Raw genomic sequence first — 17,244 nt, 5'->3', positions numbered from 1 at the left:
GATTAGTACTTAGTAGTCTCTGTGTGCCTTTGTGAGCTTTGTTGCTCTCAGCAGCAGCAAAGGGGGATTTCAGTCTTCTCTCTCTGCATCTTGGCTGTACATTGGTGCTTTCTTCGAGTTTGACTCAGAGTTTCCATGGCTCTCTCTGCTGCCTGATTTGATAAATGAAAGTTCTTAGGTTTGCTGTCAGGCTCCTCTACCCTCGGGACTCCTTCCTCCATTCTCACTTCTCTACGACAACATTTGCTGTTGCGGGTGAAAAATGACCGCAGGGAATAGAGTAGATTGTCAAAGTCGGTCTGCAGAGTGGAACACCCAGAGAGGGCGGAGGTGCCCGCTGTCCCCAGCAGACTCCGAATCAACACTTGCTGCTAATGGTCTCTCTAAATTTACCTACTAATTACCCCGGCTTATTGCCCCCAGCAAGCAGCACTCTGGCTATGACCTTGAGTCAAGGGGAGGCAAAAATGTTTTTGAAAAATGGGCTTTTGTTCGATCAGATTCGCCTCAAATCAAAAGGAAGGGAACAGGTTAAATCAACGATTTCACCGTTTCTGATCAAATCAGGAGTCTGCAGAGATCTATAAATAGGAATGAGGAGATTCTTTTGAGAAAACAGTCTACATCTGGCTCTGTGTTGGTGACACAGAGAGAGTATTTGCTCTAAGTGCCAGGTCAGAGGTCAGCCGGGGAGAGGAGGATTTTTCACTCATTCATGCCACGTCGTCTCATTATTCAGCCCTTTCCATAATCCCTCTAACCTGTGTTGTCACCACTGACCGCTGCCGCTGCCCCGAGTGACCCACTGCAAGCGATGGCTCAGCTACACAAACAAACAGGGCTTCATCATCATCATTACAGCTCAACTTGCAGTATCGGCACAACTGACGGCCCACCTTTACTCGCACGTGTAAACATTTGTGCACGCAACAGCCAGCCGCAGACCGGGAGAGCTGCTGGGAAAATTGCTGTAACCAAAACATGGAAACAAACAATCCCAAATTTCATGTTCTTTTTTAAAAAAATTGCTTGGCGGGCGAAAAGAAAATCTGGAAAATTCAATGATAAAGAAATTCAGATGTTTGTTTTTTTTATTTTTTGACAGAGGAATTAGATTTGTCCTGGAAGATCTCATTTCACAGTTCTGTATGTAAATGAGACATTAAACTTTGTTTTCGGTGTGTACTACGATGAGACCAAACTGAGGTCTGGACTTGGAGATGAATCCAATGGATTTTGTGGATGAATGACCAATTTCCAATTTTCTCTTTAGGAACTATAATTATGTTTGTCCTTTCATGAGAAACTAATAACTTGTATTAAGAGCAGAGGTAGTCACTTTGTGACCTAGTTTTACTAATATTTTAAAGGGGACACAGAACATTATTATTTTTAAATCTCACTGATGCAAAAAGTGGCTGACTTTGAATACCATACTGTCCTTAAGTAATCCAGTCTGATGATGTCCACCCAGGTCACTTAAGAGTAGAGAAGCCATGATGAGTTTTCACTTCAGACCCTTCTTGTCCTTTAACCTTTCACCTGCAGCCACCAAAAGCTGTTAAAGACAGCTGTTCATAGAGAAAAATCAGTCTCATCCACACCGATTTCTGTTTACATGTTAGTCTACATCCATCCAAGTGAGTAGATAAAGGTGAAAAGTAGAAATGCATAGTGCTTCTCCTTTTAATAACTTTAGTTTACAGAGATGTATTAAAACATGAAGTTATTGGCGGTTCAGAGGCAGAGTAGAGAAACTGTATGACCTTTGCTGTCAGCTTTGAACCAGAGATCTTCCCCCTTGTGCTTTAATTAACCTCCTCCGTCATGTGAGACAGCAGAAATAGATTTGTTGTAATCTCTCATTTCCACTCAGGATGACAAGGCGCTACTTAAATCAGCCTCTCTATGCTTTTGATTCATGCAAAGCGAGGACCTGTGTCTTCTGATTTGATATGAGGATCGGGAAGCTTTTGGTTTAATTCCACCGAGCGCACGCAGACACATATAAACACACAGTATCAGTGGCAGACGAGTGTGAAGAGCTTCTGAGTGACAGCCCCCAGAAGCTTGGAGATAAGACGTTATCCGGTGCCAATTATTTCTCCTTGACAGGCGCAGGTAAGCAGTAATCAGCTCCAGCGACATGTGTTCTGAGTCAATAGTCCTGACTCTGTTTGGTGCAGGGAGGCTGATTATTAGGTGCTGAACTGAGGCAAATACAAAAGACAAACACCGTGACAGGCTGAGGCCGATAAGGCTTCCTACTGCTGTTCAGCCTCTGATATCTGCAGTGACCTCTACTTCCTGTGTTCAAACAAAGATACGCTGGTCTTACGGGATTAATTCACCATTCTGTTTATCACTAATAACAGAGAAGCTTCAAATCCACAGCACGCTGCACTTACCCATCAAAAAAAGTTTCACTTATCTCTCCAAACTGCTTTTTTCAGAGTCAAATTAGCAGGACTGTGGAGAATTTGACTGCTTATTGAGGAGGTGATTCAGTCATTTGGTTCAGGTCTGTTGGACGTCTAAAAGTTGTAGGATTCTTGAGGACTGGAGTTGCAGACCGCTGCTGGGAGGTCATTCCTCCTACATTTTCGGATCATATTAAAAGTCGTGGTCTCTAACAAAGTCGTAAACTCTCAACGTAAAACTTGTTGAAACGTTTTGATCCTTGCTGTGAATGCAAATGTTAAAATGATTGCCGATTTTTTATTTATTTATTTTTTTGATTGCAGCCACAAATACCCTGAGTATTCATCAACTCCAAAAGCTCATTTTGGCATTTCTAACCATCTCTGTGAGCTTTGCAAGACATGGATTACGTGATCAAAGGAGCTCAAGTTTGACTCTTTCAGTTTAAATGGTATTCTACCATTACAACATCACAAAGGTTTTCCAGACTGTCTCAATGAATTTAATTACTTATAGTGACACATCCTTGCACGCTTGGCTGCAGACAGGCTTCAGCAAGGTGGGGCCACACCTCTATTTTAAGCAAAAGTGAACGTGAGCAGGCTTAGGGAATTCAGACAACAGTCCATGGGTGCCTGGGCAGGTATGTGGGATTTTCTGCTCTGTGCACCCTAAAACCTCCTTCTTTTTCTTTTACTCCACGGACAAACTGCTGCTAAGAAAGGGACTTGGATTACAGAGGCATAAAAAGGGGGGTGGTGGAGGTTTCTGGGTGGTGCATCCTCCTTGATCTTGCAGATGCAAAGAAAGGGTCACTTTCTAGGGTTACCAAGAAAGCTTCTATTATTTTACACAAAGTTTGACACAAGTAGTCAATCATTTGGATTCATTAGCTCCAAAACAGAGGAAAAATGTGACAATACTGCAGATGGATGTTCAGTTTGTTAGCAGGCGTTTTTAACAACAAAAATCTAAGGACATTTTAAAACATGAAGAACAATTTTCCATGTCTCCCTCTGTGTCTGGTAGTCATTACTAAGGCCTTGTGAGAAAGCGGGATGATAAACACCAGATCCTGACATTTGTCCCCCATCAATCGCCGAACCTACCAGCTGGTTGTAAATTCAGCCGCTTAGCGTCATGTCAAGGCTTTGGTTTGTTTCACAGCATTTCTCTTGTCCTGATAGGGCTTGTTTTGCTGACATGCAGGAATGCTTTTTTTAGCGATTGGGTTTCTGTTGACGGTAAAGTGTGTGCACACTTCGAGGCGGATCGCTATCATACTGTACTTTTTATGTAGCCGAGCTGTTAGAGTTCAAAGGAAATGTGTTTTAGTATGTTTGTGTAAAATGTCTTCATCCAGGGTAAATGGTTGTCATTTTAACAAAACCAATTAAAATGTCGGAGTGAAAGGAGTGGCTAGTATTAAAAAATAATTTTACTAAATCTCCTAATTAATACTTGAATTATTTAAGTTGAACAAAATGTCAAGGAACTTTTAATTGTCTGGATGCAGCGCTGTAGGTTGACAGGCAGCTGAGTGAGGAAGATGCTAAGGAAGGTAAAAAAAACCAAATTGCTTAGGCTCAATGTTGGGGAACTACTGCAAATAGTGTAATTACAAACCATTGGATGTGAAACTCTTAGCACACCAAGTTGTTGTTAGGGAGACAAACCAACTAAAAGCCTGTTTCATACCAGCTGAATATATGTAGAGTTGCTATTGAAACTTTGTCACAGTTTACTTTGGTGAGTAGAGACTAAGATTGAAATTTTCTGATACAAACTGTCCAGGAAAGGCTAGAAAAAAATCAAAATGTGTGCAAAATCACTTTATGCATATTTTTATTTATGGTGGAGCATCCATAGCACTATGGATCAATTTTAGTCTGTTTTTTGTTTGTTTACCTCTACTGAACAAACGTACCCAAATTAATGGCTAATGTTGTCTAAGGTTTTACTGTTTGAAAATGTATTACAGCATTAAAATATACATTTATTTCAAGGATTTTTTTTGTTTGTTTCTATAAATGTGAAATGAGCTCCATGTATACATTTATATGACGCTACCACTAATTGATGTGTGTTGTTTTCAGGGATCATACTGCAGCTTGGACTCTGTTTCACTCGTTGCAAACCACAACATCGCAATTAGTTAAGTTTTTAATAAAGTTGAAGAATAGGACTGCATGATAAAAACATGCACGGAGATGCGTTAACTATTCATTTCATATGCTAGCCTGCATTTGCCTTTAATTTTGTTAGTAGAAATGTCCCAGACTTCCATGGAAAGATGCTGTTTTCTTTTGCTTTTAGAGAAAACATTTGCTATTTCATCTTTATCAGCTGTATGATTAGAAAAATAAACTGAGTACTGTCAGGAGGGTGACTGTTGAATAAAGAAAAAACTGTTTCACAGTTAGTTATGCTTTGATAATTATTTTGAAAGCTTAAATTTGTTTGTCAGGACGAAACTTAATTTACCAGATGGAAAACTGACTTCAATTCTGTCTGACAGGAGGCCTTAAAGTTGGTTCCCCTTAATGGCTAATAAGTTGTGATGACTGTTTACTTGTAACTCAGGGAGTTATCCGTCAGTCTGCTTGTCAGGTTTTGTTTGCAGTGGCCCGAGTGTCCTTCCGACTTGCAGCAGCCAATACTGCTGATTTTTGTCCTCTTACTCTTGAGTGGGAATTAAAGGTCATAAATATGAAATATCATTTGATGACATCTGCAGTCCTTAAAGCCCAAGTACAATTCAGGAAAAGTGTGGTTCCTTAGAATATGACAAAAGGTTTCTGGAAAAATAACGTCTCCTTATCCTTTAGGAATATTTCTTTTTTTTTTTTTTTTTTTTCATCAGATTCAGATAAGTATAAATTTCACAAGATCCATGTAGGATATAATTAGATTGCTTGAAATATAGTCTGGAGATTAGGGACGTAATCCATGTCAATTAAAGGTGGAGTTTCCTATGGCCTTGGTGGATTTTAATAATAGCAGTGTTGTAACCAAGTTGTTAAATTTAATCAGATAAAATCAGAGACATGAGTACAAACAGTTCTGAAGAAAATAAAGGGTTGGAAAAATAAACGCACAGACCTTCGAGTTCTGTTAAATACTTGACATAATGCTAAAACTACATGTGAATACTTTTCTTGATGATAGGATTGATTTTAAAATGACCTCCAGCAGAAAGAACACCAAAAAAAGTGTTTCAACCCTAAACATTTCTTCTCTTCTTTGGTTTATCATCTATAAATGGTTAGATCATCTCAAAAGTTTTATATCAGAAAAAGATATCCTAGGTAAATTCATGTTGCCATCTTCTAAAAGCCAGAAACATAATCTACAAATGAACAAAACATGGAACAGTTGGCAACTCTACCAACATTTCTCTCCAACAGTGCATTATGTACCCAAAACATTTAAAGTACAGCAGGACTCGCTTGCCTCAAATGCTGATGGTTCAACAACAAGAAAGACAAGAGGAAAAGGCGGCATTTATGGGATCGCGTCAAGGTGAAAACCACTGCTGACTAAGAAGAATACGAGACTTGTTTACTCAAAAAATAAAGTGTCCTGTCTTTGAGTTGTCAAACTGAGGAATCCTCCAATACAGATTGATCATATTAACTCACCAAATGGAAATAAGCCACATGTCCTCCTCAGTAAAAAAACTCTGGGTGGTAAAAGCAGTTCAAGACTCAAGTAATTTTTCATATTTTTTATCTTGGTTATTACAAAAGTGCCTTTTGTGTTTACTCGGATTACATTTGTCTACTAAAATTTGCATGCTGTCGTGAAACAAGACTAGTTCTGTAAATCTGCAATCCACCATTTGACATACCCCGTATTTTTTAACATGGAGGGTTGTGAATTTGTGCAGCTATATATTTAAACACCATGGTAAAGTCTGTTCACACTGCTGGTTCTTTAGTACTTTGCAGGGAACCTGGGAGCTCAAATATATAAACCTGAGACGCTACTAAATAAATCCTGGAAGCTCTTGCTTTACTACCCCCATATACTGTTGCTTAACAGATACATTCAGAGTTAATTGTGGCACATTATTGTTTTATTTAGAATGTAAAGCAATAGGAACAGGAAAACAAACAGCTGCAGCACAGCCAGATGAGAGATGAATCTATAAACAGCCATTCTGGATTACTTCAGGCAACATTTCCTGGAATCCCTCGTGCAAACACTCTCAAAATCCCAACTTCAGCAAGTAATCTTCTTATTCTTGCAGCCGAATTTTTAAATCCTGATGTCACCACATCCCCGCAGTGTGCTGCTGCACTGAAAGTTTACAAGTGTGCATTTGTGGGAGTGGAGACCAATATATTAGCATGTTTTTAGAAGCAGCTTGTGAAAACTCCCAAGGGTGACAGCCATATCCGTTGCCTTTTTTTTTTCCTTTTTTTTTAACTACCTGCATGTCGGAAAGCTGCACTGTGACGACAGCCTGTTGGTGTCTGATGAGGCTCAAAACATCAGCAGCTGGGAGTGTTTTTTTTTTATTATTATTATTTTATTTCCTGGGAGGATTCGTGTGGCTCTATTTCATTATTTCACTTGCTGGTGGAGAACTTGAGGTGTTCCTTCTGCTCAGTGTGTGACCTTCCCTCCCTCTGGTCAGGGAGGGTTTCTTCTAGCTGTTCTTGTGAACCTTTTTTTATCAGTGACTGTCAGACCTTGATTCACAGAGGCATGTGTCTGCACCTAATCAAGCAGAACTGAATGTACTCTAAGTTTTCTTCCTTCTCGTTCAGCTTATTTTTCATTTAAAAAGTAGGTAGAAAAGACACACTTAGTTTTGTTTGCACTTTTCTAAGGACGAAATTAGACGCCAACAAATTTCCGTAGAAAATACAGCTGCTTATTAAAATGCTTCTTACAGCTTTTTTGTTTTCACTGACTTTATTTTGTTTTTTAATTTACCTGTTTCTTTTTTATGTCTTCTAACACTAATTATTTTCATGATTGAGTGACGTTCTCAGAGGAACCAGCTGTGATAATGTAATAACCACAATAACTCAAGATTCAGAACAAGCAATTAAAAATCAAAGCTCCAAAGCTCTAAATAAAAGGTCAAAGCTCAGATGTCCAGACCTTGAACTTTATTAAATATCTGACCTTTAATAATTTAAGATGTGACTTCTTGCAGTTGTCGTAGCTCATTGACTGCTCCAACTCTTTCAGACTCTGCAGAGTCAATTACTAGTCTTCTTTTCTTTGTCAAGCCTGTCAATGACTAGATTTATTCCATCCATAACCGCATTAAAGCAGGATGTGATTGGGGGAGGGGAAGACCAAACAGATCCTGTAAATTCATTTACGAGTGTCTGATGGTAGCATCTGAATCATTAGCATACTTAAATCCCATTAACTTTCCCTCACCCAGGACTCCGTCTGTGGTTTGTACATTCTTAGCGTATTGTTGTTATTTTAATCACAGGCACAGCTTATACAGAATCCTCTGCTATTTTTACAGAGCTGAAGTCCACTGGTACTGCTCATCACTTCTCCTTCCTGCTCAACTCAACCGACTATCGGATACTGCGCATGGACGAGGACCACGATCGCATGTATGTGGGAAGCAAAGATTACATTCTTTCTCTGGATCTGCACGACATCAACAAGGAGCCACTCATTGTAAGAAATGTTCCTGAGACACAGATAAAGTGGGAGGGAGCAGCATGTGTCTGCAGCTTAACTACTCTTGGATTTTTCTGTCCCTGTCAGATCCACTGGCCCGTTGCGTCCCAGAGGAAGACTGAGTGCATCTTGTCGGGGAAAGACACAAATGTGAGTAACTTAATTGAGTTGGAGCTCACTAAACTCTAAAATTATATTTCAACTTGGGACAGGAATGCATTTCTTTTAGTTTTATTCATTTAAGAACTGAACAAAAGAGGTTAATTTGCTCTTTTTTGAAGACAAGAACACAGCAGAAAAGTCGGGGATAACTTCATAGAGAAGTTTAGAACAGCGTTGGGATATAAAACAACTTTCTAAAACTTGAAGCATCTTATGAAGCTCAATCCATCCTCTGGTATGGCACAACTGCAGACCTGGTTGAAGCAACCAGGTCTGATTAGTCCTATTTGTCAATAGGACAAACCTGGCAAACTATTGTTTAAGAATCACATGAAATGCTACTTTTTAGCCTACATGCAAAGCCGTAGTGTAAAACTACCAAAATACATCATCCCAAACAACCTGTCGCCAAGCTATGGTGATGGCAGTATCATGCTGTGGGAATGTTTTTCTTCCACACAGAGTTAGAGGTGATGGTAAGTTGAATACAGGGCAACCCTGTAAGAAAACTCAATCTGCAAAATACTTGAAACTGGGATTGAGGTTCACCTTTCAACCAGGTCGAACGCTTACTTTACTTTTTTAGAATGCCCCAGTCAAAGTAATACCAGCATTCAGCTGATCACAATAGTTGAAAATAGATGTTCACATATATTCTCCATGTGGCTAAGTTTGAGCTTTTTAGCAAAGTAAAATGGATAAAAATGTATCTACATGAGCAACGCTGGTGAAGTTCAATAGACTCTCACCTGTAAATGAAGTCAAAGCTCCTCAAACAAATAATTGACTTTGAGGAACCTGAATATGAATCCATGTTTCAGTCTGTTCAGGTTTTATTGTACAAATTCTGATAACCATTTATAATTTGTAACATAAAGTGTGTAAAAAAATTAAATTAACATGAAGGCTTTTACAAGGCTCTTACTCTGTGTATTATTTTTCTTTCTTTTAAATAATCCTCTCTGTAGCAGCTGATAAAATTTAAAAGGTTTTTAGTTCATTTTTTTTTTTTTTTCTTGATTCTCATCTGCCATTTTAAAAGCACCACTCAGGTCATGAGGGGACATTTTTAAGCCCTTCCCAGCGTGCTCCTCACTATGCCGCTCTTATTTACCGTCTTTGCATCCCTGATTGCTGATTGCGTACAGCTGCCACCAATTAAGCTCTTCCAGAGACTCCAAACCTGCAACATTTTGCCTTCTTCATTCCGACCTGAAATCATTTCTGCATGTTTTCTCCTACATCTCTCATTTGACGTCTTAATGTCATCTGTTTCTCCATTTTCTCGCTGCGCAGTAATTATTTTATCCTTTGTTGTCCAGACGAGCAGACAAAATGAACCGGCCAACGGAGGCGACAGTCCCGTCTGAAGTGTTAATAAGACTCAGACATTCAGACGCACCCGCCGCCTGCGCAGCCCCCACAAGAGACGGAGGAAATCCGTACAAAGAAATCCCAGATCCATCTCTTTTGATTTGGTTCACACATTGCGCCACCCCACATCCTGAAGCACACACATTCATGTTTTATCAGCAGTTGGTGTAAGGGTTTTGCACAAGCACAGAGCGACTTACAACGAGGTTTGTACTAAGCTGCTTTTCACCCAACTGCTGTGTGCGCTTGTCGTTTGCTGATTCTTGTCGCTAACCTGCATATCTGTGCACAAAAGCAGATCTTTGTTTATGGCTGGCCCTTAGCAGATGACGGATGACAATTCAAGAACAATTCAGGGCAGGACATGGCGAGGTCAAAGGCAATAAGTCCCGCTGCGCTCGCTGTGGGGAGAGCACAACCGAGCAGGGAATATTGTTGCACGCAGGCCAACATGTGGAAACACACAGAAGCCCAGCCTTTGAAACGTCTGACTCGTGCATCTGTCATTTGGAGACTATCTGCCAAAATAGCTCATCCCGCTCAGCGATTCTGCAATTTTTTTTTGGTTTACTTTGCGCATCCTTTTTATTCCATCACCAGCTGTCGCCACTGGAAAACATGATGGACAAATCTGAACATATCTCTTCATTTCAGTGACTGGAGCTGCGAGTCGTTGGCTGAAGCCAGGGAGGTAGACAGCTGGTCAGCCTAGAAGAATAGAGCTGCGCTCATCAGTAGCAGCAGCAGCAGCTCTTTGTCTTCACTACTGATATTTAAAAGAAAAACATACAAATATCTCAGAAAAATACAACATAGACATTTTATATGTAAGCCCACTATTTTTCTCTATGTGGTCGAAGCATAATGTTTTTCATTTGTCAAGTTTGAATTGTGCTTAACCTCAGTAATTTCAGGAAAATGCTCTTGACATCCCACAGGCACTGATTTTCCATGGTCTGCATGCTTATACAATGTTTGGAAACATTTTCGCTCTTGCATTGTGGTCTGATATGAAGGAGCCAGAGCAGCAAAATGGAAGCCAGCCAACACAAAAAGTAGATTCAGCTTCTCACAATCATTCATGAAACTTTTTGTTTTCAGTAAAAAAAAAGAAAGAAAGAAAGAAAAACATCCCAATGTTTGTGTGTGTGTGGGGTGGGGGGGGGGGGGGGGGGCACATGACTCAGTGGTAGAGCAGCAGCATCACATACACAGACTACAGTCCTAAACACAGTTTTCTGTGGTTCGACTCCCGGCTCCGGACCATTTGCTGCATCTCATTCCCTTCTTCCTGTTCGTCCATTGCATAAAGGCAACTGTACCACAAAACCTTTCAAAACTCCCAATTTGAAAAGAATAAGTGGACCTAAAAATGATTTTGATGCACAATGGAGTTCATGGGAAAAGAGATTTATATGCAGGGACGACTGTGGCTCAGTGGGTAGAGAGGTTGTCTCGCAATCTTAAGGTTGTAGGTTTGATTCCATATTCCTGTTAGTGTCTCCCTTGACAAGTCACTTATCAAATCTGCATGTTAATGTAGAAATGTACGTGCAACTGGATGAATGTGGCTAGAGTGCTTCAAGTGGTCAGTATGACTATAAAAGCACTATATTAATTTAGCCTGTTAATTTTTACGCTGTAATTTGGAATAAAATCAATATCAAGTAGCTGCAAGCAAGCACCATGATGCCTCAACTCAACAAAAAACAAAATAAATTAATACTTTTTTCATCACATTGTGGGATGATTGGAAAATTAAGAAAAATTAAAAGAAACAGACAAAATGTATATTTTTTAGTAGAAAATATAGAAGAATTAATCAGTTTTTAAGAGTTCTAAATAAATTGTTTCATTACCAACAGCAGATATATTTCTCTTTTCTTCTGACACATTTTGCACAAAAATTTGCTGTTTTAATTATGTTAATTTTCTTAACATGATCAAAGATATGAAAAATTGATATATTTTTTTATTACCTTATTTATTTATTTGATAGGTTATGTTTTCTTTTTTTGTCCTGATTATTGCAATCCTTTTTTTTTCCGTTTTATAGAAAAACATATTTTAACATGTGAGTTGTGACATTTGTGATTAGTGGAGGATTATTCATTTAATCACCTTGTTAAGGCAACACAAAGCAGAGACTCTGACAGCAGGCGGGGATTATAATGCAGATCAATCTTGGTCGCAGAAAGGATTTTTATATGAATTGCTATCTTACTGTGCCTTTGGTCACTTTTATTGTCATTTTTTTCTTTCACTGTCAATATTTTTACCTAATCCAAGAGACCAAGATGTACAGCAGACAGATTTGCTGAAAAATAAAAAAGATGTCCTATAAAATATGCCAGCAAAGACCCAGCAAATAGACTGGATTTTATCCACGAATGGAATCTATAAAGAGAAACAGTCTGGGGAATTAAATATTATGTAACTGGGTTTTTTTTTTATATTTCATGTTTTGGCTTTTTTTAAAACCTAATCCTAATCTTGTTGATTTTGTTTTGCCCTTCCTCAGGGGGAGTGTGGGAACTTCATCCGTCTGATCGAGCCGTGGAACCGGACCCACCTGTATGTGTGTGGAACAGGAGCATATAATCCCATCTGCACATACGTGGATCGAGGACGTAGATCCCAGGTAACCAAAAGATGCATCCAGCCGTAGAGACGTTTTGACCTTTGCGCCCTCGTTTTTAAAAGAACCCTATCAGTCGATCAATCTGAGGTCAGAGTTTCCCCGTTTAGCCCCTCTGCCCATCAGTTTCTCGGGTTCTGCTTCTCTTCCATTATTTTCCTCCTCTTAGCTTTCATTGATTTTCACCCTTCCACAAGATCCTGGCTGGCCCTGTCCACTTTCCCATTATCATTCCAAAATTGGTCTTGGTGCGATTTCTAACTCCTGCCGCTTGAAGCCTCTTCCCCCTGGGAATGTTGTGGTGTCACTTTATCTAGAAAATCCCCCCACCCCACCCCCCCTCGCTGGGGGTCCGATGTCTCACCTGTTTACACACAGCAGTGCCTGTGGCCTGTCTTTCTTTCTGTCTGGGTGAGAGCCTCTGAAAAGCCATCATTACTGATGGAGCTTCTCATCCATCATCAGGCTTGTAGATCCCCCTCCACCCCCCATCAGCCCTACCCCCACCTCCATGAACGGCCATGCAGAGCTGCAGCAGCTGCTGGCCGCGTTATAATCGGCACACTTGCATTCATCCGCCGCTGTTTAGTCTCCCTGTTCATTTGGAGGCTTCAGGTTTCGATGGAAAGGTCAGTCTGCCTCTTGTCATTCTGCTTCCCCCCTGAGGTCCGAACATTGCGCTGCTTCACACTTTAAGGATTTTATTCTGCAGGAGTAGATGTAAACATAAACACATATCCTTCTTTGTGTCGCGCAGTGGGCTTTAAGTTATTTGTATTTTATTTTTAGCGTCTGTTCATGCTGCTTCAAAGTTGCCTCTATGGATTCTTTGTTTGTATTAGAAGTTTAATTTTAACACTGGAATATTTAAGTAGATGGCACAATGCTGTAAAATAAATAGTTTATAATATGTATTTTTACATGCATTTTGTAGCAAAAATATATATATTGCACTTTGTTCATTGTGAGCTGGTTTAGATTATATCCTCTCATGAATGTTCCAACAACCTGGACATCATGATGACTTAAAACTTTTCACACAACTTAAAATATAAAAACAAGAGCTGGGAGCTTTGGCTTGAATATCTGTGGATTTTCTCTAATCTGTACAGGTCTAAAAACTGCACATATAGACTTTTATACAGCATATTTTATTTTATTTTATTTTTACAAAAAAGAAAAACAGTCGTTGATATCCTTTCATTGCATTTATGGTTCATATTTTGACTGAAAATATCTACATTGGCCTCCTCTTCATTTCACTTTATACATTTATTTCCTGTTTTCTTCTTTTAGTTTTGCATGGTTTCTTTTTTTCTGCGCTCTTTCTTGCACGTGTCTGAATCTAATTCAAACATGTCTCTCTTTAGCTCTTCACTCTGTCCACTTCTTCACTATTTATCTTTTCATTTTTCAGAGCTCTTCATGTTGTTGTTGATTTCTCCAGTCCTGTTTCATGTACATTCTTCTTCAGTCTCCATCATCATCAGCTGAATCTGGACTCGGTCTGGGCTGCGACAGGTTGCTAACAAGATGGCTAATTGTTTCTGCTTTTTAGGGTTTCAGCAACCTACAGGCCCTTCAGTCAGGAGGGAGAACGAGTCGAGCAGCAGACTACAGCTCTACATCTGAGCCTTTGAGCAATAAGGTGGGCCGGCGGGGTTTATTCCAGTAACGGTGTCCACCAAGTGAAGAATTGGGGTTAAAATTGCTTCAGGTTTACTACTGGTAAAGGCAGATTTCTTGCTGCCAGATTTGTTGAAAAATTACAATGCACATAGATTTTTGTGTGCAAAACAAACATCAGTCAACAAAAAACAGGTTATTTTTCAGTCTTTTAATGGTCTCATATAAAAACACAAAGAAAATGGAAATGTGCTTTTCAGCACATTGACCATAGACGATTTTAATTAAAAGTATTTTTGTTCAAACTTTCGTCAGATAAAATTCAGCTGCAGCAAGACCCGTGTATGTGAGAACTTTTGGTTTAAATGATGTCCACAAAGCCGCACACTCGACATTTTTATCAATTTATGGAAATGTTCATGTTTTCCCCCAGCATTTTTGCACAGATTTTGCTGAGTTACTCTTTCAAAAGATAATATCCAACTGCAGGTTACAAATACAACTTTTCCCCCGTCTGTGCTCTGCTGAGCATTTGTTGTACCTGCTAACAACATAAAAGCATGAGTGTTGACACAGATGTGTAAAAACTCCTCTTGTGCACAGGAATAATTGAAATTTGTTAGGGCAAGCAAACACTGAGCCTTGGATTGTTCCCAGCCTTTTCCTGCATCACTTCAGATCCTTGACGTGTGTGCCTGTTTCTCCGTTTGCAGAGTGATTTATTTTGCTTTTAAAGGGTTGAACAGTGCCTTAATGATCACACTTTGCTTCCTTTACTAATTCTAACTTTATTTTTCCAAAGAATGTTAAGAAAATATTCCTCCATGCTTCTCTGTTGCAGGAATACATTTTCCGTCTGGAACCTGGCAAAGTGGACTCTGGAAAAGGGAAATGTCCCTATGATCCTAAACTTAACAGCGTTTCCGCCCTGATCCGTGAGTCGATTCTTTTTCTGATTCTTTTCTTTATGCATAAGGTAATTCAAAATGCTTTAACGGAATAAGTATCAAAAATAAAATTAGAATAAAAACAACAAATGCATTGGAACTTTAGAAGACAATTAAGGCAACTCATTGAAAAAAAAACATTATAATATAATGTAACTGTGACACAAAGATACATAATTGTGTGTCATCAGTGAGCCACTGGTAAGAGATACAGTGCTCCATAATTTGATGTATGGCAAGCATCTTGAAACTAGATATGTAGAATAAAAGTGGAATCTTTGTTTGCTGATATAATTACAAAACGTTTTCCTTGACTACAAACCCAGATCCTAACCAGTGTAAACCCAATACCAGATAATTGCATCCACTTTTTCCACTTCATTCTATTTTGATATTATTTCATTTCTTTGTTTGCAACATTTGCAATATGTTTATTTTACAAGTTGATTAATAAACAATTTCATCAGGAACTGCAAAGAAAATCTACCCGAGTTCTTGAAATGAGAGCTGAAAGTTAAAAATAATTTAATGAATCGAGTGGCGATAATTGGTTAGTTGTCAGTGGATTATAAGTAATCACTTATCTTTTCACACAGATGTGTGTGCTGTTATTTCAGTGGTCATCAGTTGTCATCATCTTACAGGTGGCCAGACATGGCTGCCGATAATCGACAGCTCCGTGTGAGTTCATGTGTGTGTCAAAGAAAGAAAGAAAGAGCTTCTGTTTGGCTGTGACACACTTCATTTGACCTTAGAAAAACAAGATATCCCATTTTAAAATAACATTATTGTAAGGTTTCTTCCCATTATGACAAAACTAATTCGACATAGTTTTAATTTCATTGGAAATGAACACTGGTGTGCAAAATATAATCCGTCTTTGGATGAAATTGTTTTCAATTACATGAATTTGGCTCTGGAAGAGCTGGAGCATGAGTGTCGTTACAAAAGAATTCAACATGTTCAATACTGACATGTTACGTTTACTGAAATACTGTTTTATATGCATACTGCTGCTTTCCTTTAATGTTAGCAGCTCCCTTGAAAATATATGGCTGCTTCAAGTGATATCAAAGGGAATCTAGTAAAAATCAGCAAAACAAGTTTCTATTACTACTGTTGAACATGTTGTGTGTCTTTTGACCTGGGAGTATTTCCTGGTATCCTAATTCTTTCTTCTTCTCTTTTCCCTTTGCTGTGACTGGCAGATGGAGAGCTCTATGCTGGAGTCTACGTGGACTTCATGGGAACAGACTCTGCCATCTTCCGTACTCTGGGGAAGCAGACAGCCATGAGGACCGACCAGTACAACTCCAGATGGTTAAATGGTAATGTCTCAGCTCACCGCTTGATCTGCATCTGCCTTTTATTTCTCCTCCTTGTTTCTCGACAAACCATTTTGAATTTACGCATCAGGAAATTGGGAACACAGTTTGAGCGTTTTGCAAACCTCCATAATGCTGACACACGCGTGTCATCTGAGCTTCCTGATCTTTTCCTCCTGCTCCACCAGACCCAATGATGGTTTGAGTCATTAATAAAATCCTCTCAGATCCTGCGGATTGTTGTTGTCAGGGAAATCCTGGAATGTCAATAACGACTGGGTTTTCTCTCTAATGAAGTACAACTGTTACAGTGATATTATTGCTGGTCTGCTGCTTTTTGGTTGATTTTTGCCAAATCAATAGCAGACTCCCCGTCTGTGTTGTTGGCTCCCAGTTTTTCCACTGACCCTGTTGCCCTGACAACAGTCCCCTGCTGGCAATCTGGCGAATCAGGACACCTGAGTCCTGCTAATCAGCCGTTTTGAAATATCTCGGGTAACACCCTCCCCCACATTATGAGGGTACTAGTTGCTCCCCTCCTTCCTCTGGCTTTTTGGTTTGTCCCTGTTTGGGATGCTGGTCTTTCACAGCGGGGGGGCTGTGAGTCCTGTGGTGACCCAGAGAATCAGTGTGGCTGTGTGTGCACTAAGTATGATCCTCACATAGTGCAAAGACATTAATACAGAAACAGAAACATAAATGAGTTCTGTTCCCTAAAATTAGCTGTTGTGACTGTTTGGCCTTAAGGGTCAAAGGTCTGTTGCTTCTTTTTATTTGAGAATTATCATATAGGTGCTACTGCATGAATTAAACTATCTCTGAAAAGTTAATTTACTATAGTGATTGATTGAATTAATTAGGAACTTACAGAATCATTAAAAACAGAGTGATACATTTTAGGCATCATTTTCTGTTAATTTTGATGATTTTAGTTTTGCAAGTTTTTTCTTCCACCCAATTTTCCATCAGCATGCCTTGCAGATCTGATCCAATTTATTGAGATGAATTTGTACTTTTCTTAGAAAAAGATCATATATTAGCTTGACTCATTTTACAAATATTGCACTGTTCATAAGCCCAATCCTTATAG

At 39.3% G+C, this 17,244-nt stretch overlaps 1 protein-coding gene across 2 annotated transcripts in view; it reads left to right on the top strand.

Annotated features, from left to right (window-relative positions):
• sema3fa (sema domain, immunoglobulin domain (Ig), short basic domain, secreted, (semaphorin) 3Fa) overlaps nucleotides 1-17,244 on the top strand; it is a 54,336-nt gene that overhangs the window by 23,470 nt on the left and 13,622 nt on the right. The window contains exons 3-8 of one of the 2 annotated variants that reach the window (XM_008408701.3): nucleotides 7,919-8,079; nucleotides 8,170-8,232; nucleotides 12,140-12,259; nucleotides 13,815-13,904; nucleotides 14,724-14,817; nucleotides 16,038-16,157. In XM_008408701.3, the coding sequence (XP_008406923.1) occupies nucleotides 7,919-8,079; nucleotides 8,170-8,232; nucleotides 12,140-12,259; nucleotides 13,815-13,904; nucleotides 14,724-14,817; nucleotides 16,038-16,157 (648 nt within the window). The remainder of the gene's footprint in view (nucleotides 1-7,918; nucleotides 8,080-8,169; nucleotides 8,233-12,139; nucleotides 12,260-13,814; nucleotides 13,905-14,723; nucleotides 14,818-16,037; nucleotides 16,158-17,244) is intronic. The other variant, XM_008408702.3, reaches the window with a different exon arrangement.

This window comes from Poecilia reticulata, chromosome 5, assembly GCF_904066995.2.
Source record: "Poecilia reticulata chromosome 5, P_reticulata-male-v2, whole genome shotgun sequence".
NCBI lineage: Eukaryota > Metazoa > Chordata > Actinopteri > Cyprinodontiformes > Poeciliidae > Poecilia > Poecilia reticulata.
This window is presented reverse-complemented; position numbering and strand designations above follow the sequence as displayed.